Genomic DNA, 23,009 nt, shown 5'->3' with positions numbered 1-23,009 from the left:
AGTAATACAGATTGTGAATATATTATATTATATATACCTACTATTCACAACCTATTTACGTTATTTACTGGAACAACCATAGGAATCTACAAATAGGTAGTAGGTAATCATAGTAGTAATGGTAATAAGTAATTAATAAAAAAATATACTAGGTACATATAAATCTTTCTTGATTTTATTGATGTAACACTATGAATGAAATATTTGTATCCATATAATATATACCTATATATATGTTTGTATACCTAAGATCGTCGCGTCAATACTCAGCCCACGGAAACGAATTTATGCATTTGCATAAATTCGTGTGAGTGTGATTAGATATTACATATTTATGTAGATATTACATATTTATGTAATATCTAAACTCACCTGCATAAAGTTTCTGAAATGAATCGAAAGTCGTATTTTTTATTAATACATATTAATAAATAATAATTATTATTATTTATTATAAATAATAATTAGGTATTTATTAATATGATTATTGATTACAATACTATACTTATCTTCGAAAATTAGTTAGATATCATTTAAATATGAATCTCTTTTAGTTCTCGTTTCTGAAGTTTCAATGTTCTTTTGTTGTTTACCATTTTCAAAAAAACAATATTGAAACAATATTATTAAAAAATCGGCGCGCGGCACAGCAATTTAAGCATGGTCTACTCGTCTCAACGGAGCGATAGCGTCTGATGTATGAAATAGAATTATGTTTGAAGCTCCTAGAACGTGCGATGCAAGATGATTTCTTGCGTAATTAAAAATATAGTAAGCGCCAAAAGTGTTTTATCGTGATTAAATCAAAACTAAAAGTAATTGGACAAAAGTGGTATAACAAAGTTCTCACAAATGTTTCAATATAATTGTTTATGAAAAAAATAACATAATAGGCATAACCATGTCAAGTAAAAAACGTCAAAGTGTGAAATTTAGAGGTAACTTCGTGAATTATTTCTATCGAGTCAATTTCAATATTTTATGTTTTTGATCAAACAGGATAATCGAAAATATCATCAAGTTTTACATATATTTTATTTTTTATATTTGGTCTTGAATATTACACGTATCAACTAAATGTTGATTGGTGATTTGACTTTAGTCGCGTTCTTAAGATGTGCGCTTATGTACAAAGGGCTACTATATTCAAGGACGATAAACTATGTATTTGGAAGTGAAAGGAAAGATTTGTGAAAAGTATCGACATCTTGACAGTCTAGTAAACATATTATATACGGACTACGGTACGTACGGTACCTACGGTATACCTAAGATATAATTATAATTATTATGTCTGGAAAACAACCGTAACTGCAAAAATCTCACTACTCAGTTAGATAGGTGCCAATTATGGGGATATAAAGTATTACATAGGGTAAGAGGTACAATCATTGGCACCTAAAGGAATTTTCTGACTTTTAACGCTTGAATAAAATCAACCGTATATAATAGTGACCTACACTTTATGGCATTTGATTGTAAAATATATTAGGAACCATTTCGAATCAAAATTTAGCTGTATTAATAAGACTTTACATGATAAAATTAAACAAATATTGAAAAAGTCCCCAGGGCACTATTATTGGCACTCGTTGGTATAGTGATTAGTGATTAACATAGTGAAAGGTACAATGAATGGCACTGCCTATCATTATACACGTGGTATGCCAATCAATACGACTGAGAACAAATAGTGTTGGGAATAGGATTATAATAATAAAATGCTGCAACAAAGAGTAGCTAGGTATCTATATTAACTGTTATAAGCCATGCAGGTTAAAGAATCGAATTGAAAATGGCGTCCGGTCGCTTCGTGATTGGTCCGCCTCGCATACGTTCTCGCTCTCCCTAATAGATATTGAAAAAAAATGCAACATGTAAAATGAATATCTTGAATATCTTTGTTGAATTGAATAATAATAAAAAAATCTGGGTTAATTCACACATCACCATCCAACATTGTGTTTACTACCTAAATTAAATACCTTTTTTTAATTACATATTATTATACCTACATGTTATAGCACCTTAGACACAACATGATTTTGTTATGAAGAAATCAAATCCAGGACCTTCTGCGTAGGAGGCAATGTTACTTTCTATCAGGCCTGTTATTGTTATTATAATTATTTACCTAATAAATCACATGAACGTTAGCACATCACCACTACTCCTCATTAAAAGTAGGTATAATAGGCATGACGACAGTATCCATAAATGATCGTATTAGTGTTTTTAAGGGAAAATGTATAATAAATAAATTCAATATAGTGACTTAAAAATCTTAAAAACATTAAGATTAATGAGATTATCAATAAAATAAAACATTGAAATTCTGCAGTTGGCCATTTTGACTAAAACACGCGTGACGTCACGCTTAAGTAAACAACTCACTTCAGATGTATTTTGTTGTTATGAATATGTTGAGAATACGCATTTTTATTTATTTTCTATTGTTTCACGTATGATTTATCGACTCAGAACAGAAATATAATTGCGAATTCACGAATACGTGGTTTCGGGGTTCTCCGCGCCAACTTTATACAATCATTTCTTATTATTTTCTCGCTTGAAATAATTACTTACACATTTTTTAGCATTATTTTAATGTGGATTCACACTGCAATACTGCACACCGCTTATAAACTTTGAAATTCGTTTCTATAACACATATTAAATAAATATTTTTTTAAATTTTCTTCGCAACGCATACAAATAATTACGTATTTACTAAAGAGTGACGTCACGTCTACGCCATGACACCTGCGAGCTGTTTTGGCACAGTTGATAAATATTTTTTGAAAAATGGCTTATATCTTCGTTAAATTTAAGTATATTACCGAAATATAGGGTTTTTCTTGCATAGTAAATGTATACACACATTATGGAAGAGGATTTCAAAATCTTTCGTCATGCCTATTATTGGCACCATACGAGTATAATGATTGGCCCTACCAATCGCCTTAAAAGTACAATAATTGGCCCTGCCAAAATTTGGATGCAGACTCACTATCACTATAATATGGCTTTTTATGAATAGAACTTTTAATACACGTCTTATAAAGTCCAAAATCTAACATGGATAATTGTTAAACCGTTATCTATTCATTGGCCCCCGTGCCAAAAAACTGTACTCTCATACAAAACATGGCTCATAGTCATTGGCACCCCAAGAACTCAATAATCAACAGATTTTTATGACAAATTTTGGTTTAAAACTGTAATATAATAACTCATTAACAAGTACAAACAACACACCAATCACTTATTAATCTAGTAACAAAGAAAAACAACTTACAAACTTACCCAGTATTAGCAAAATTTGTTAAAAAATCACGATAAAGTTGTTGCGCTCGGAACCATGACAGAAAAGATTTTTTTTCTCCGTGTTACGAGTTTTTAAAATTTATAACTACCATTTAGTGTTGCCCATAAATAATGGGGGCATTATTTGGTAAATTTGGTAATTTTTGGTAATTAGTCAGCAAACCATAGTAATTGCATGTTAAAACTCAAAGTGCCAATCACTGGGGGGGTGCCAAGATTAGTACCCGTTACCCTACATTGAACGTATTTTCATCGAACAATAATTTAATTACGTATAAAATTTACACCTAACCGCCGTAACCTCGTAACGCCCAGGCTATTTTTACCAAACATGGGCTTGCAGCCCAAGTACCTTTTAAAAGGTTCACATGGTGCAGACCCGGAGGTGATGAAATCTAAAAAAGTGCCTTATTATTTCCGTATGAGCGTGGGATTTTTTCTGCGTGTAAATGTATATCAGTGGAAGGTTTTGAGACACTAAATAACCTCAAATTCGTTATTCTTTATTTAGGCATATGGGCTTTAATGTATTACAAAACTCGATTTCGCAAAATTCGTATTTTTTAAATTAATGATTAGCGGTAGACAATATAGGGTTTATTTTATAATACAAAAAACAATGAACATAAATATTTGGATTAATAGATGTCTTCCAAAATTTTAATGACCAAAAAGATATCTCACACTAACAATCTGAGAAAAAAATATCAATTTTTGAGCAATATGATCATTATTTTCTGTACTTATTATTTTTAAAGGCTAGTTTATCACGTGTTTTAGGATTTCTATCAGAAGAAATCCACTTCCAACAGATGACAGAAGCAAAAATTAACAAGTTTCTAAATTGGAGCCAAAAACACGATAGCAACCCATATACCTTTTAAAATCAGAATAGTAAATTGATATATTTCTATAGAAATTTTAAATAATTTTGCAAATAAGAGTTGGTTTTTAATAAAAAAAATATTATTTTCAGATTCTTCAGAACTTGAAGAGCTTTCTTAGTTTTGGTTTATGTTGAAATCCTCATCTCCAAATAGTTCATACTCTTCTATATCTGACTGATTTAATACTTCTAAAGCTTCTTCGATATGCTCATCTCTCATTGGGTTACCTGAAAAGGATAGGTACTAAAATATTCTGTAACGGACTCAATAATTTACTTTATATTATGAAGGAGAAAACGGTCTAAATCATAAGTTGCAAAGGCAAATCAAATTGATTAGTGGTTTATTCCCTTATACCTTTTAAAATCCAATAATATGTTAATACTCTTATACCTTCTAAAAGGTATCCAGATTTTACAAGGTTATTTCACACAGATATTCTTTATTTTCGCGTAAATCTAAATGTAATTATAATATTTACATATTTGGCAACAAGCAGAGTAAGATACTCTCAGTTAAAAACCTAAGATTGCATCAATAATCATGGATTGAACTTACCACGTCCTCTAGTCAGTCAAGATGGCCAGACTTTTCGCCGAAAATTACATATATTTTCTTTTTCTATTGGCACTATTGCTTAACCATAGGCAAAAACATACTTTCCAGTAGCCGGATAAAAAACAGTAATTAGATTTGGCGCGTAATTTAAAATGTTACGGCGTTTTCAAATCAGATACTGTCAGATACCTTTAAAAAGGTACCGTGGGCGTTTATGTCATAAAGTTGGATAACAGCTTGGGCCGGTACCACTATCGAGCTGCATGCCTTTTATTAGGTATCTGGGCGTTACGAGGGTAAACCGTATCCCTATAGAAATACAATACAGTAAAATACAAATCTTCGTCTATAAATCATTAGTAAACTTAGTATAGATGTAGATACCCTAACAAACACAAAAAGTGCAAACTTACGATTGAGACGCCGCGCCATCCCGCTGAAAGTGCTACGTCACAGCCGTGATGGAATCTGACTGGGAAAGAGCAGCTGGCGATTGATGACGTAGCATGTTGCAACTTTAGCTTTTTCTGAATAAACATAGGCAATTATTTCCTTAGAACAATAATTTTGCTTTTCAATATCTCTATCTATGGATCCGTAATTCGCTCATTTCGCCTCATCTACAAATTAATAATACCTACATACCGACCTATAATAATATTATCATGTTATTTATTTAACTATTTAATATTATACCTAGGTACTTACTTACGTTTCTAAAAAACTGATTTTCAAACATGAAAAAAAATTTAAATACTTAGTTAGTTAGCTATAAGCATGCTATTATTAGAATAATAATTAATTTCTTAGTATACTTTTGCGAACAATAACACAGGAAACAACGATAATATAATTATTATAAATTATAACTAGGTAAGTAATATTTTAATAATTTTTTTCTAGTTACATAACTATATGTACATAAACCTTCTCACTTTGTTAAGTACCTATAATTCAGGCTTAAAGTACTTACCGTTTATGTAGTAGGTACCAATTAAAACGAAAATCAGATAAAAAAAAAATACCAAAATATAACCAAAATTGTTAAGACATTTAAAAACATAGCATAAGCTTTGATTATTTACTTGATAAGTTATATGTATTATAAATTAAAAACAAAATAATAGATAATAGGTATTAATTGTCTACCTTAACAACAATCAAATAGGTAGGTAACCTACAGGTTGTTTAATTTCATAGTTAACGGTGCAATATACTTTACTTGTTTAGGCATTAAAAATAGTAAAAGAGAATCTGGGCAATTGTATCTTCAACATACTTACTGTAAACTCAAAATTGTATGCCACTAAACTAAAAAATTCAACACGAACCATACACGAACACTTTTCTTGTTGTAAAAGTCCACGGTTATCCTCACGCCATCTATGTTTTCTTTGCATAAGCTAATAATTATTAGGTAATGTATGAACTTTGAAAATGTGAGTTGTTTAAAAATATATTACTTCAATTTCTTCCTTTAGTATATTATTTACTTGAATTTTTTAACACTCAAAAACAATGAAATTTCAAAGACATTTTAAATTATTCTCGAAATTCGAATTCCGGTATTTATTTTTTTTCTTTTCTAGGGCCAGTTCGTTATTTCGATTGTTTTTAAATTGCTTAGAGCAAAATTGAATTATTATGAGGGGCTCTGGAAATTAAATTAATATACCTATAATAATTTTATTATAAACATCTTTAAATAAAAGAATACACTTACATCATTCTTAATAATAACGACGGTTTTGTGATGTGCAAAATAAGCGTTCCAATGTAAAAGATACCTTTCACATTCAAATAACTGTTTATAAAGCGGGTTGATTTTTTCCTAACCCCGTTTTACATGTAGGTAAATAAATTCACTCGATGGGGTTAGCTGTCTACAAGCAATTCTTTCAATGTTTTGAATGTAAACCTATAATGTTTTCATGAATGCCAACCTTTTTGTTGATTGTGTTTTGAAATTTAGATATTCGAGACAGTGCCGTCTTTACCATAGGGGCACAGGGGGCCAGTGCCCAGGGCCCCCCATCGTCAGGGGGCCCCCCTGGAGGAGATGTAGGACTGACAATTTTTCTCTCATAAATCTCAAAATATTTTATTAAAAAGCAATACAGCTTTTTAATGCCAGAACGTCAGATCATTTTCAGATTTATTCGAATCAAAACATCTATGTTATTACAAGGTTATTACATGGAATAATTCGAGTGATTCGAACACCATTATAATTAACTTATCAGACATTTACTCGAATTATTTATTTACTTATTAACGTAATATAATATATTTTTACTTGAATTATTTTGAGATTTATGAAAATTACTAACAAGTCTAAGTTTACAGAATAGCATACAAGGGCGTTGTGACAAAACTTTAATCTCTGGGCCTCTAGACAAGTGGCAGAAACGCTAGAGAATAGAATCCACTATTGATACTAATTGATATAAGCTTATGACGTTTTGCTAATGTTTCGGTCACACTACCGAGGACGACGACGACCACGACCAAAATTCCCATCCAGTCGAAATTTGGTGAAATTATTAAAAACACAATCTTTACTTAATATAATAAAGCTGAAGAGTTTGTTTTTTTGTTTGAACGCGCTAATCTCGGGAACTACTGGTCCGATTTGAAAAATTATTTCGGTGCTAAATAGCCCACTTCTTTGGCAAGATTATAAGATACCAAAATCGTTGAATTACTCCATGACGTTACGGTATTGTTATGATGCGACCTTGAAATTTTACTCTCAACGCGCCTAAAGAAGTTTCACTTCAAAAATATATTAAAATTTCCCGACCTTCTGTTACTACGAAAAAATTTTTTCCTAAAAGTCAACAGATATTAGCGGCCTTCACACGTACAGTTTAAACCGCGCGAAACACCCCGCGCCATACCATCCTGCCGTCCGATCCGTGCGTGTAGATGCGATGAGGCCGATGAGCGCGTGGTGGCATGGCGTGACAGTTTTGATGCGTCGCGTCGATGCGTACGCACATCTTTATAGTTTTCCGCGGATGCCACGTGTGGATGTAAATATTAGAAAATGGCAGTTTGGAGCGTGGAAGCAGTGACGGGTTTTATAAGGTTAAATCGGGAACATCCATGCTTATGGCAAATCTATACATAATATAATAAATCTGTAGAAGGGTCAATTCTGTACATTGAAAATGTTGAAAAAATAAATAGCAGGGGGTGTTACTGGATCGATACCAAACCCAAATATGTGATTAAAAAAATTGTCTGTCTGTCTGTCTGTCTGTATGTGAAGGCATCACGTGAAAACTAACGGTTCGATTTCGATGAAACTTGGTATAATTATACCTTATTAACCATTATATTTATATTATAACCCATACACGTCTCCTTTTTACATTATTATTAAAACCCACTACGAAACCAGCTAATGCTATCACCAGACGTGCATCCATTTCTACTCTACTAGTTCAAAACTGAAAGAAAACTTTTAAAATATAAGACATTCCACGCACCAGTCCAAACTGCGATCCAAACTCTCGAAAAGCATTTATACGTACAGTTTTATCCGCAGGAAAGCGTAATAGATAGTTTGAACCGTGGTTCAAACTGAAGTTACATTTATAGCGTAAAATAGAAGAACAGATCAGCGCGCGGTCGAATCTACACAGACTTATCCGCAGATTGGCGCGCAGTCCCAGGAACGGCATTCCAAACTGTACGTGTGAAGGCCGCTAATATAGGTTTTTCGTGATTTTTACCGAAACGGTAAGTTTTATCATATAACCACTTTTACCCAAATTGTAGATCATAAAATTATCTATACAAAAGAATCAATACATTATTTTCCTAAGATGTAGCTTCCTACCATTTTCTAAGATATAACGATTTATAAACTCATCCCATCCTTATACCTAATATTCGAACGTTTCTTAAATCACTTCACACCTAAATGATTTTATGATAAAACTTATCGTTTCAGTATGAATCGCGAAATCACCTATTTTTTTATTTATTTATAACCTGGAATATGTTTTTTAATTCACGTACCGGAATGACAGTTAATTTTGAATTTTATTTTTAGTAATCCTTATTCCTTTGAACAATTTAACTAATTTTCTGCTGGATATGAAATTTTGTAGTTTTGAAGGTCCTAGAATTTAGTGAACTCTGTTCACACCGGACCATTTCTATACGAATAGATGACAAGCGTTTTGACTTTTGCCATTTGCCTAGGCTTTGAATAAATTATGTTAATAACGCACGCAATAATTTTGATCAATATGAAACGGCTACGAAAGAAAAAATCCAGATGCAAATTAAAAAGATAAATTTGAAAAAGAGAAAGTTATAAATTTATAAAAAATAGAAAAAATTCGATCACGAGGCGGGACTCGAACCCGCATCCTTCGCGCCATTCCGGGGCGGATGCTTGACCAACTCAGCTACTCGTGACCCGCCGGAGCAACCGAATTTATTCTATTCCTTCAGTTTTATGTGTCTTAAGGGACACACCGCACGCCATCTATTGAGATGATTTAACAACCATCTCAACCAATATGAAGCACTTTTCAGTGAATACAATATTGTAACGATGGAACACGACCTTTTTTGTTGAATTTATATTTTATTTATAAAGCATTTGAGTGCCATAAAACCTAAAATATAAATTCAAAGAGAAAGGTAATTTGAAAAAGTAATTCTTAAAATATTTCTTAATTAAATTTAATTAAAGTCAACTTTGGAGCGCCATTACAGCAGCAGCGTTTCAAATGAATTATATAAAAAAAAATAAGGAAAAAAAGTTTCCTCAAAAGACCATATTATAATACAAGATTGGTCATAAGTAACTTTTTTGTAAAATGTATAAAAAAATGGAGCAAAAATTTTACATAGAAATTTTCTTTAAGTTTTCTTATTACTTCTTTAAGTTTCAATTTAGGGCAAAAACATATATAATTGTGGGAAAAAATTTGCGTACCTAGTTTGATTTCTTTATATTTCAAAGGGCCCCCAATTCTTGTGTGCCCAAGGGCCCCGGCATAGTCTAAGACGGCCCTGATTCGAGATCAAACAACTTTAAATGAAATACCTATGCATATATAGGGCTACTGGATACTCTACTGAAGTAGATTTTTGTGTTTTATAACAGACAGATATAACGAATACCTAAATAATATTTCAATGTGTTAAAATGTTTTCTATATACCTACATACATACATTGTAATAATTATTTACAAAACTCAACAAAAAAAAATTAATGAGCGTTTTTTCTTTAATGGCAACTCACAAAAACACAATAAAATACAAGTGATCCAACACAGTCATTAACAGTAATAACAGAATGTTTGTGTTTTATGAATTTTCGTTAAAACATACATATTTCTTCACAAAAATCTAGACATGTTATGAATAATATGTACGTAAAATGGATTTTGCATCGATTTGACATTTGGCAATCGAAATTTGAGTTTGACAGATGATATAAACAGTCGCGCGCTAGTTGATAAACACGAGCGGTAAATAACCTTACTTCACAAAGATAAAACGTTTTTAAATATTATGAATTAAAAGTATAATCTAAATAAAATATTATGTGCATGAGTGATTAAGAATATATATTACGAAATTAAAATTTATATATTGGCCGCATGCTTGCTTTATATTTTTATAATTTATTTATAGATAATATTAAAGTATCTATTTCAGTATAATATAGTTATTATAAAAAAACATAAAGCAATCTGTAATCAATAATTTTGATTTAAAATAATATTTGTTATTTCAATTCTAATTATCCAACTAAAAATTGTTCTAATTTTCTATCTATTTAATGCAAAATATAATATTGAAGGTGAGGGTTTTACTGACTTATGAATAAATTAAAATATCTTATTTCAAATAGCTACTATTTGAAGAGATTATCAGTCAAATTGAATTTGCAAAGTCTTGTAATGGAGTCATTGAAAATAAAAAGTGAGATAAAAATGGAACATGAGCCTGTGAAAAAAATTAAAAAAGAAAGTGAAGAGTCTAAAGTGAGGACTGTTGGTACGATGTGTGGTGCGTGGAGGCCAGAGGAGGAGTATGGTGGACTGATATTTGTGTTCAAGCAGCGGACGGAGGCTTTGAGCCCCGATCCAATAAATCAGTGTGACTTTCCGGAGAACATTGAAGACTTTTGGGAGGCGAGTCTGAGTGACAACGATGATATTAAGGTAAAATAATAATAATAACAATTCATTTCATTTATTTTAACATCATTGGCCCACTTGTTAGTAACAATATTCTTATATCTATGTTGTTAACAATAATTATTTTATTCAGTAATCAAGAACTTAAAAAATTAATAAAACACAATACCACTAATAATATACTAGAACTTTACAGAAGTGTTCTAATATTGGCGAACCTACCTTATCGCACAACACTTTCAAGATGCTGTTGCTGCTGCCACGAAGTCTTTTTAGCCAAGATGCAGTCTTTTTTCTTAGGAGCGCGGGAAAGCTGTCCGTTTGCGCTTGAGCGAACATATTCGAAGCTAGTAAAGTTTAGTAATTTGATATGTAGTTTCATTGAAAATAGACAACTTGATCATTATAATTCAGTTACATATTGGTTAAAAATGATTGATTAAAATTTGGGAAGTTTTCATGGTAATATAAACGCACGATGTTCTAAATTTAGGGCCGATTTTTCAATGCTTGGATAAAACTTATCCATCCAATAAAGTATTACACGATAATATTAAAATGTCACGTAAACTGTCAAATACGGGCAATTAGAATACGTTTTTAAATTGGTGGTTTTATAGTTTATACATTTTTCAACGAATAAGTTTTATCCAAGCATTGAAAAATCGGCCCTTAGTGTATTTAAATTTAACTATTATAGACTACACAAAATAATATCACAGTTGACAGATATCTGTATAATATTGTGATAATATTATGTAAAACCTGTGTGTAAAACAAAATGACTACGTAGCTTTTTGTTTTTCAATTTATATTTAGAAACAGGAATTGAAATTGAATACAGCGCCCTCTATGGGTAAAGTGGTATATTACCTAAAGAAGCAGTGTTTGTGAAAATTGAATACAGCGCCATCTAGTGAAGTTTACGTGAACTAATACAAACAGTAGCACGATGTCAGTTCTTATCAGTACAAAGCAAGTCAGTCAGGTGGCACTAGTAGCCAACGCGGGAACGTTATTAAACTTTATTTTAATAATTTATTTAAGTAAGCGTATAGATAGATAGATAGATAGAAAACACTTTATTGCACACAAAAACAAAATTTACAGAAACGATATTATTATAATAAATGTACAATTTGGCGGCCTTATCGCTTAAAAGCTAGCTACTAAGTATGTACTAATGTATTTACTTTCATAACTCATAAGTTAGCATAAGGTTTATTTCATTTTTATTAGCATAGATATGTAGCAAATAACCTGCTGGTGAGGCGTTTATATTATATTCCTATGGATAGATTTCAGTAGCGAGCCGTTTTCAGTGGCCAACCTCGACTCCGCCACTGAATATCTACCTATATAAAATTTGATTGGCAGCAAAAGTATCTCACATTTGAGAATCATTAACAATATTTTAACATTTTTATCCAATAACATTTGTTTGTTCAAATAGGTAATTGTGTTAAACCATATTATTGTACAAAGTGTATTTACGGCTGCACATAATCAAATAACGTAGGAAAGCTAAAAGCCTGCTGTGTCTCCATGGGGCTCTTTGGTCAAAGTTATACAATAGTTATGGCGTATTGTGTGTTAGTTATTTGTGTGGTATTGTAAGAGTAACTATGTTCTGTAGAAAACGTTATGTATAAAAAAAAAAACAATAGATTCATTATAGAAATTGAATAAGTCAAACCATATAATTTCTTGTGTTTGATAGAAATAAAAGACTAACGGATTTTAAACGTAGGTAATTCATTATATTAGTTAGCTTCACACACAGTACCGCATACGTTGAATTTCTTTTTTGTGAAACATGTTGCAATCGGACTTTTTATTATTTCTCTAAAATGCAATTTGCAAAGTTGTAGCACAATTGACACAGCCGTTTCGGATATGTAATACACGACGAACACGCATAGATCGAATATAACATTAGCCAACCTCAATTATAAATTCATATTAATATAAGCGCTGATTGAGCGTAGATTGAGCGTAACAAGTAATTTAATCCTCACAAGGATTCCCAATATTGTCTTCAGTTGCGTTTCCCATGTCAAGGGCTAATGCCTCGCTTAGACCTGATCCCAGCTTATGGCCATTATAAATGGTCGGGTAAATAGAGATTTGATTCACTAAACACGAAATTAATAGGGGATTTTCATTTGTCTTATTGTTGGTTGGATTGACTTCTACTATCTTATTTTCAACTAGCGATTCGCCCCGGCTTCGCCCGTGGTACATGTTTACGTTTTCTCTCCATAAGAACTATCCTCGTACTTCAAGGAATATTAGAAAAAAATAATTAACGAAATCGGTTCAGCTGTTCTCGACTTATGCGATTACATTTTGTGATTCATTTTCTACACTAATATATTATGAAGAGGAAAACTTTGTTTGTTTGTAATGAACAGGCTCATAAACTACTGGACCGATTTTAAAAATTCTTTCACCATTCGAAAGCTACATTATCCACAAGTAATATAGGATAGGTTTTATCCCGGAAATTCCACGGGAACGGGAAATATGCGAGTTTTTCTTTGAAACCGCGGGCGGAGCCGCCGGCGGAAAGCTAGTTATTTATATTATAGAAGATAAAGTCGGTTTTTCGTATTGAGTGTATGATGATATACTTATTGACAACACATCAACGTGGTAAATATACCTAAGAGTAAGCAGGAGGTTGTAATACTTTACAAAAATATTAGTGAAGTGGTACCTACATTCGGTATCCTTTTTTATTGGGTAGAAGTATCTACATCTAAATTATTGAGATATTATTTTAGACCTGTGTGCCTAGTGCGAGTTTTCATCGAGTACGAAACGTTACTATCGCGTTTGCGTCACAGCCGAATTAGTATGGGAAATCGAACAGCGCCCCTAGCGGACGTATGGGGAAGCTTTGATTCCCCATACAAATTTCGCTGTGACGCAGACGCGATAGTAACGTTTCGTACTCGATGAAAACTCGCACTAGGCACACTGCTTCAAAGTTTAGGACACAGTTATATTTGGTCCAACTAGTTCTATCAAAATACTGAAATACCTTCCGTTGGAAATTTTCAATTCGTTCGGCGGAAAAATCTTTTGATTGCTGAGTGATGTTCGACTCGTTACTGCTTTGAATCGATTCAACGCTGATTCTAAAGTTGGAAGTTCGCTTCTTTTGTTCCCGTGATTTGATTATTTTCCCGCTATTTCGAACTGCATCCGTAATGCAATTGAGATAATGCTTTTGCATTTGTATCCATTGATCTTGCTCGTTTGTATCCAAGATAATGGACTGGCCTCTGCGGTTGCTTGTTTGTTATTCTTAAATACTAGCTGGTCTGTTTGTTCGGGAAATAAATATTGTTTGAGCACAAGTACGTATAGTGCAAAGTATGAGAGATCTGCAGAGCAAATTGATAAGTTACGGAACAAAAAATGACAAACTTTTTTTGCATTTCTTACGTTGTGAAAGCGATTTACTGGTCATTTATAATATGCTAAAGTTAAATAATAAAAAATAAAAGATTGGCAGTAAGTATAATTTGCCATATTTAACCAAACAAAAGGAATAATGAACATAAAACTGTCAGAAACTTAGCAGTAATCCGCCGTCAATGAGTTGACGAGCAAAAGGATTAGTTGTAATTACGTTTTCTGTATTAAAATCAGCACATTTGCGTACGCCGTAATTTCTCGCGTTAAACTTCAGACGCATATTTTGTGTCAACTTCGTGTATTAAGACGTATAATAAAGTATAAAAGCCTCCGCATCAAGCCTTCGCGACGTAAAATTTCAACATTCCCCGAACATTCCTCATACTTGGAACGTTTCGAGAGCCTACGTACTTGCTGAATAGATGTTGCTAACGTTCGTGCATATCTCAGACAATTGTTTCTTTGGAACACATGTGGAATACATTATTAAATTATGTATTCTCTGTATGGGTACAAGTGGTAAAGCACTGGATAAGGAATGAATGCGATGAGAAGATCCAAGATAAATTACGGATTATCCTTGTGTCTTTGATAAAAAGTAAAAAGTAACATGTATTTGACTGACCGGTTGGCTTGGTTGGTAGTGGCCCTGCCTTCCAAGCCAGAGGTCGTGGGTTCGATTCCCACCCGGGCCAAATATTTGTGTGATGAACATAGATGTTTGCTCTGTGTCTGGGTGTTAATTATCTATATAAGTATTTATTTAAATTTATATGTGTATGTTTATCAGCCATCTGGTTTCCATAACACAAGCGAAAGCTTGGTGTAAGATCAGATCGTGCCGTGTGTGAAAATTGCCCCGAAAAAATATTTATAATTTATTTAGGAACATTGTTATTTAATTAGGTACAATGTGCAAGTTTCTTAATCAAAATTGATAATAATTAGTACAAAAACTCGGAACTCAAAAAGTATTTATTACAATTTACCTGCCACCAATTTACAAACTAATTATAATTGGACGTTTCAAGTCGAAAGACGTAAACTAAAAGACCGCATTAATTAAAGCAGCTACAGTTGAATTAGTCGAGTCGAAAAATGTTCAAATTGGAGAAAAATAAAGGGTTCGCTCATTCGTAAACATTTCTCCTTGAAATGCGAAGATTTTATAAGATTTCAGAAGAGGTTTCACGCTTAATTGCTCTCATTTGTAGGGGCCGTTTAACAGTTAGGTCCAACAGCTCATTAATATCACTCGAGAATATTTTTTTAATGAATTTCCAGAAATGTTTAGTGGAAGATGGCTTGAGTTTGTTTGATACTTTCCTGGTGTTTTGATGGTTGTTGTTGATACCTAAATAACTTTCACAACGCACAATGTATATGTGTAAATGCGAAATTGTGACCTGTATGATGAAATATTACATAAAATCAAATCAAATCATACTTTGCGATGCTTAAAAACTGACTCTTCAGGCTTAAGTAAATTCTTTTGCCCACAAAATTTTTCTTTCATAAAATTTCCTTAACTTATGATTACAAAAACTATCCTCATTCTTACCTAATGACAGCAAAAAATATTTGGAACACAGCATAATATTAAAGCCTCCTTATCAATGTCAGCAACGGAGGCGAATTTCCAATTTAAGCAGAATGTTCATCGGAAAAATTAATTAGGCGGACGAATGACTATCGCAGATTTTGACTACCCTTCGTCCTTGACATGTTTAATATTCTCCGAACGCCTCCAAATAATTAGGTCAAAGATTTTAATACTAATAGCGCACTAAGCTCCAGTAAGCGTGTATTAGATCTTGATTATTAACGTTAATGTTTTGCTTAAGGTTCTCATTTAAAACGTAATGGTACGGGAGCTAGCAACGTTTAAAAAAAAGTCATTTTAGTATAGTTGGGTTTTTGATATACTGTTTCTCTTGCTATTTCGGTTAGAGTCCGGGCTGTCTGGCTGGCCGCAGTGGTTGCGTTTATTAGTGCGCATCTTATCTGCACAGGAAAATATCCTTAATTTAAAGTCATTTTTTAACGCGTAATTTTTAATCTTTTGCCTTTAGATAGATCCATCAGACATAATTTTTTTATTGCAAGACGTTTTTTTCGTTGTAAAATAGGTGCCATACGCAATTTTTATTTCAAAATAACTAAAATGTCATCGAAATAAGTGAAATTACATCAACATGAGTCCGCTTAAAAGGTAAGTAATAACTTTATTATTTATATTGTATTATCCTTTTTTAATACTTATATTGAATAATTAGTAAACTAATATTTTTAATAGATGGTTTCATATTTATTACACTTTTGGGTATAAATATGAATTTGATGATATTTGTATTTTCTAGTGTTTGATTTTACGCGAATATTATACATTTGAAATTAAAGACTTGGGAAAATAATACAATGAATAAATCGCGTTTAAAATCCGTTAAAAAGTCTTTAATTTCTTGATGATATTTGGTTTTTATCAAGTTTACATTAACGTCCTATTTAACGCGAGGTATTTCAACGCGAGGCAAGATTTTAGGAAGTGAAGTGTGGGGGGCCGTTCGCGTGACTCGCGCTCCTCGCGCTGCTCGCGTCGTTTGTTTTTCGTCGTTAGCGCTATGCCACAGTGTAAAATATATCAAAAGTAAATTGTGATCAATTTTTATTATGTAAGCAATGTAAAAGTGTTTGTGTCAGATTGTAAATATAAAAGTAAATAAAGTAAGCATTTACAACTTTATAAACTGAGATAAGTAGGTACTAGGAATTTATTAATTAGCACAACATAATTATGGAAGTACTTGGTGTAACTAATAAATATTACTTGCTGCTACCAGTAGAAGCTTAGAGTATTATATTAGAATAGTATAGAGCGCGTGTATTGCACAAATTGCTTAATGCGCATCGAAGGCAGATGAGCTATAGATACTATATAGATGTGTGTGTGACAAATAGGGATGGGTAGGTATCAATTGCGTGTTGAGCTATCGATAAGTTATGTAAATAAATATGTTATATAAGAAAATATATTGTTCAATATGTTATTAAAGGAGAAATGTGTGAAGAAAGTATAAATATATGTAATTTTAAATAATAATGTAAAGTCTTCTATTAATTATAAGTAGTTAAAAAAAATGTATAATTGAAATATCTGAAAAAACGTGTGGACTTCTTAAATATTAAAATTAAGAAAATAAAAGATCGGGTTTAGTACTATTTTTTAATAATAAATCAAATAATAATAGTATTTAATGTTAAATAAAAATAAGAATTAATTAATAATTTAAAATGAAATAATAAACAATATAAATAATTAAATATATATCAATTCTATACCTACCAAAACCTTCAAAAATCAATTTAGTAACATTACATACTTTACATTTACACTATAATACATTCGCATTCATAATATTAGAAAGTGTATGATACAAAACACAACACAAAATTATTTTTAATATATTTTTAAAAGAGTTTTAATATTAAAGTCAAATATTAATATGTTAAAATATAGTTTTTCTTGTAAACTATCGAGTACAGCGTTGGTCAAGTCACATCACTACGATCACGTGGCGGCAGTAAGGTGTGCGAAGGGTGCGCGAGCGAGCCTGCGCGTGTCCGCCTCCCACTTCCCCTTGTATTTATTATCTATTATCTATTTATTTAATCAGGCATAGTATGGTGCTGAAACGAGACATACTTTTCAATGAACTATAATAACAATGATTATGAACTAACTATTATCATCTATTATACAGTAAAAGTTCCTTATTCGCGCTTCCTTTATTCGCGTTTTCACTATTCGGGAATTAAAAAAATGCAACAATTTCTATATTCGCGACTAAAAATTTTTTTATTCGCGGATTTAATAAGTACATACATAATAATAAAATTATTCCAATATAATTATATATCTAACCCAATATCCTTGTCAAATGGACTAATAAGAAAGTAAAATAGATCTTATTACAAGTTTGCCTAAAGTACATAATATTATGTTGTTAAATGATATCGCCGAGGCCTTTGACCCAAGCCGCCTTTGTCGCAAGCCGCCTTTGCCGCGATTGATGTTTTTGAGAATGTAAATAAACAGAATGGAAGCAACCTTATAACTCAATAAATAAAGTATATTTTTAAATGTAGTTCCGTTTATAGTAAAAGCCGCTTTGCGTGTTTTATTGTTTCGTCTTTCACATTCGTTACAAAATTGTGATCGAGTAACGTCTACTGCACTCTTCCTAGTTTATAATGTCAACTAAAAAAAATGAGACACGAAAAAAATCTTAATCGTCACCTAGGAACGTATACCTAACGTAGAACCTATAATCCCATATAATAATTACCATTCCGTATTCACGGTTTCTGTATTCGAGGCATATATTTTATGGAACATATACCCCGCCAATAAGGAACTTTTACTGTAGTGATTAATAATTATTATTAGTCAATAATCATTATTATTTGACTATTATCAATTATTTTTTAACTAATAATCATTATTGTTTTTTTCCTTAAAATAAACAACTGTAATTAATAATTATACCCCAAAATTATGCAAATAATACACCAATTACGTAACAATAATCCATACTAATATTATAAATGCGAACGTAACTCTGTCTGTCTGTCTGTTACTCAATCACGCCTAAACTACTGAACCAATTTGCATGAAATTTGGTATTGAGATATTTTGATACCCGAGAAAGGGCATAAGCTACCTTTTATTGCGAAATATGTACCACGGGCGAAGCCGGGGCGGACCACTAGTATTATATATATAAAACAAATTATTATAAAGTAAACTCTTATTTCACAGTAACGCAGCTTTTATCGTTTTGAAATAAAAGCATACGAGGTGAAACTTTATGACCAACTGATATTTTTATTCTGTGTCATCAAGTAACTACGTTTTTATCATATTACTCAATTTACATTCCGTTTCTTATAGTTCTCTTTTCCTGTTCTTTTTTTGATACTGACACTGCTTTCTTCCGAATTTTGTTTGTTTTGTTACCCATTTTCAATAATTTATCGTTACTCAAAACGTAAAATCGAGCGGAGATAATTTGACACAGGTCCTACGTTAGCAAGCGCCTGATCAGGACTGGCGGGGTAGCGGGCAGCGCGGTTTGTAAAGAAAACGCTGGGCAACGTTAAGTTCTGAGATATAATATGTATTTAATAATTACAGGGCTTCAGTAGAAACCCAAAATTTAGCACGTTTTCTGCAGTACATCAAAATACATATCCTTATATAAAAATTATTTCCAAAATCAGAAATTTCATTAATAAATAATTCGTTTTCGATCTTTATTTTAGCCTATTTTTATGATTTTATATGATCGACCAAAATACACGTGGTTGTGTAACAAATTAGCACACTTTTTAGGAAATATCTTGAAGTGTATTGATTATTTTTTCTAGAAGCGTCATATAATTGCAAATACATGAAAAATTTGATCTTGCAAACCAATTTTACTCCGCTTCGCTGAAAGGACTCCCGGTTCGTTGGGAAAAGGAGGCGATATGGTAGATTGTTGCAAAAAAACTGTAAATAGTAAAATGAATATTATATATAGTATAAGTAACACAGTGATTACTTATCCTTCACTGGGACTCATGTTGATGGAATTTCACTTACTTCGATGATATTTTAATTATTTTGAAATAAAAATTGCGTCTGGCACCTATTTAACAACGAAAAAAACGTCTTGCAATAAAAAATGTATGTCTAATTGATCTATCTAAAGGCAAAAGAATAAAAATTACGCGTTAAAAAATGACTTTAAATTAAGGATATTTTCCTGTGCAGATAAGATGCGCACTAATAAACGCAACCACTGCGGCCAGCCAGACAGCCCGGACTCTAACCGAAATAGCAAGAGGAACAGCATATCAAAGAACCAACTATACTAAAATGCTCACTTGTCAACGTTGCTACCTCCTATACGATAATTGCGTTCGCGGTGATTTTCTGGCGGATTTTCGGAAATGACTTTTTGTACTTTAACGTTTTTGATTCGGTGATATACAATTATGTCGCATTACTGTGGCGCTTGAAATCCGGATATTTTTCAATTTATTTGCTGATACTGTTTCTTGAAAGGACATACTTTTTACGTAGTTAGTTAAAAATTATAAGGGTAGTTACGTAGTTAGCTATTAACCCACCTTTACCTTACAGTATGTAAAAAAAACATAATTTTAATTTATCATCACTATTTAACATTTTAAAACATTTTTCATTAAAATTATTTTTAAAGTAGGTTTAATTGTCAATGTATATATATCTATAATAAAATATAACTACGGTAAATCTCTTTATTACTTTACCTTATAGCTTATAATTAATTCTAATAGCAAATTCAAATCTACCATTACTATTTCGGTTCAAACCGATGCCGCCAACAATACAATTTGTAACAATCGGCCAAATCACTCAAATCTAATTCATACGTTATTCCGTACGAATTGGTGAATAATCCGTATGACTCCTGTGATCAATCATTCGATCAAGCGCTGTCAGGTTTTAGCAATCCATCGATGCCAATATGGAGAGTCTGGTTATGGTCAGGGACTTAGCGTATAAGTTGAGGCTTGCGAGTGAGTAATATAATTGTTTTTTTAGAGATTGAATAGTAAGTACCTATTGATAAGTCGCGTTTTAAATTAACCATAAAACATCGCATATAAGAATACCTACTCACTCCGGAAAAATTAGTCATTCCTGGTATTACCTACCTAAGATACTAAATAATTATGGTATTACAAAGTTAATAAATATCCGAATTCAATACCACTCGATTTAGACAAAGTTTTCACTTTAGATGAACCTATGTTTTGAACATATATCCACAGCACACTTTAGAAATATTTAGTAGAATCTATCCAAGCATTCCCAACTTCCCTCAACGGCTTTTGCCATAAATAAGTTTGTGATGTAATAATAAACTCAAAGTGTTCAAAAAAACGCTCCGCTTATCAGTAGGTACGTTCGCCCTTTACCCAATTCGCCAATCCCTAGCTAGATAAACGATTTAATTGGATCCCTTTGAGAGATAATAGAGTTGTTCCTTCCTATTCGATGATTTAAGATTTTCTGCTTGATTTCACCTGTAATTATTCATAGTGTTGACGTTTTCAATTAATGCTGCGAATGTCATTTCATGTCGATAATTAATATTCCAAGAGTTTAACTATGTATTGGTTTTTAATTCGAGATTTTTATATATCTACGCCTTTCCTAATACAATGAGCTCTCGCTCCTTTTTAGTAGCTTTATAACAATCAAAACTATTTAACTTTTTAATTAAAATGGCGTATATATATATGTATAATATAATAGATTTTTTAACAACATATTATTTCTAACAACACATTAATAATTCTATATATAGTAATATGTACTAAGTTCCATACATACACATACATCGAGGACCGGGACCATAAATGACCATCGCCATTACATCGATTATATCATTAAATGAGTCGATTCACCTCCTTTATATACTTCATTAACTATATTTATTGTCTCTCAACGCATAATGAAGCATTTTGACCATATCCATCTTCCTCCATATACAGATTCAACAAAAACATATTTAAATAGTCCCATAAATAGCTCATTTAAAAGTTATTTTAGCGACTATTACACATTAAGAAGTTAAAGGCTTTTTTAACGGATTTTAAAGGCAATTTGTTCGTTTTATTATCTACCAGTACGTATCGTATGGGATAAATAATATCGCTACAGTAGCTTACTTCTATCTGTCTGTCCCTAAGTAGGTATGCTTTAATCGTTAAACCTAGGTACACAACGGATTTATATTTAGACAGAGTGGTTCATGAGGAAGGCTCTTAATTACATCTCCCTATGTCTCTATGTTATGCTTGAATCTTTATAACTATGCAACGGATACTGATGCGGTTTTTTTAAATGATAGGGTGATTCAAGAAGAAGGATTTAGTATGTAATTTATTAGGTTTTAGACAAAGCGGGCGAAGCCGTGGTAAGATAGTTACTTATAATTTGTTTACTTTTTAACAACGCGGGCGAAACTGAGGGCGGAAAGTTAGTAGATAGGTAATGCATAAATCGCATTTAAAATCCGATAAACAGCCTTAATTTTCTACAACGAATAAAATAAACGTTTTACAGGTGAACTAATTAAAATTCACCAAAAACGATCTGAACCGGCAGTAAATTATGGAGCGATCGCAAGCGAGGCTCTACTTTTTTCTATCTTTACAACGCTCCCGGGATCCGAACCCGGCTAACATTAATATTAATGCGGCAAGTTGCAAGATGATATTATTTCAGAGTTCGCAAACGCTCTATTATCGTACCTTACAAGTCCCTAATGAATTTCGTTTATTCTTCATGTGCTTCGCGATTGGCCTTTCACACGAGAAACGCTTGGTATCAAATGATTGTATGATTCTGTTATGTATTTCAGAGGGATATTGGACACATGATTATCTTTAAGTACGGTTTATAGTACGTATAATAAGCTAAGCTTTTTTCGGGTATTACTGCATTTTCTTTTCCTAATCTTGTGATTAGGACTGTACTACGAACTTGAAGTTTGCCGAGCTAGGTTCAATCATGAATATAGTAGAAAATAAAAATATTGA

The 23,009-nt window shown here is 32.0% G+C and overlaps 1 protein-coding gene across 2 annotated transcripts in view; it reads left to right on the top strand.

The window, feature by feature from the left end:
* Positions 1–10,664: 10,664 nt before the first annotated feature.
* LOC123706009 (RNA pseudouridylate synthase domain-containing protein 2-like) overlaps positions 10,665–23,009 on the top strand; it is a 341,844-nt gene continuing 329,499 nt past the window's right edge. Inside the window, exon 1 of one of the 2 annotated variants that reach the window (XM_045655128.1) lies at positions 10,665–10,970. In XM_045655128.1, the coding sequence (XP_045511084.1) occupies positions 10,707–10,970 (264 nt within the window). In that variant the 5' untranslated portion in view covers positions 10,665–10,706. The remainder of the gene's footprint in view (positions 10,971–23,009) is intronic. The other variant, XM_045655129.1, reaches the window with a different exon arrangement.

Source organism: Colias croceus, chromosome 3, assembly GCF_905220415.1.
Source record: "Colias croceus chromosome 3, ilColCroc2.1".
In the NCBI taxonomy this organism is placed as follows: Eukaryota; Metazoa; Arthropoda; class Insecta; order Lepidoptera; family Pieridae; genus Colias; species Colias croceus.
This window is presented reverse-complemented; position numbering and strand designations above follow the sequence as displayed.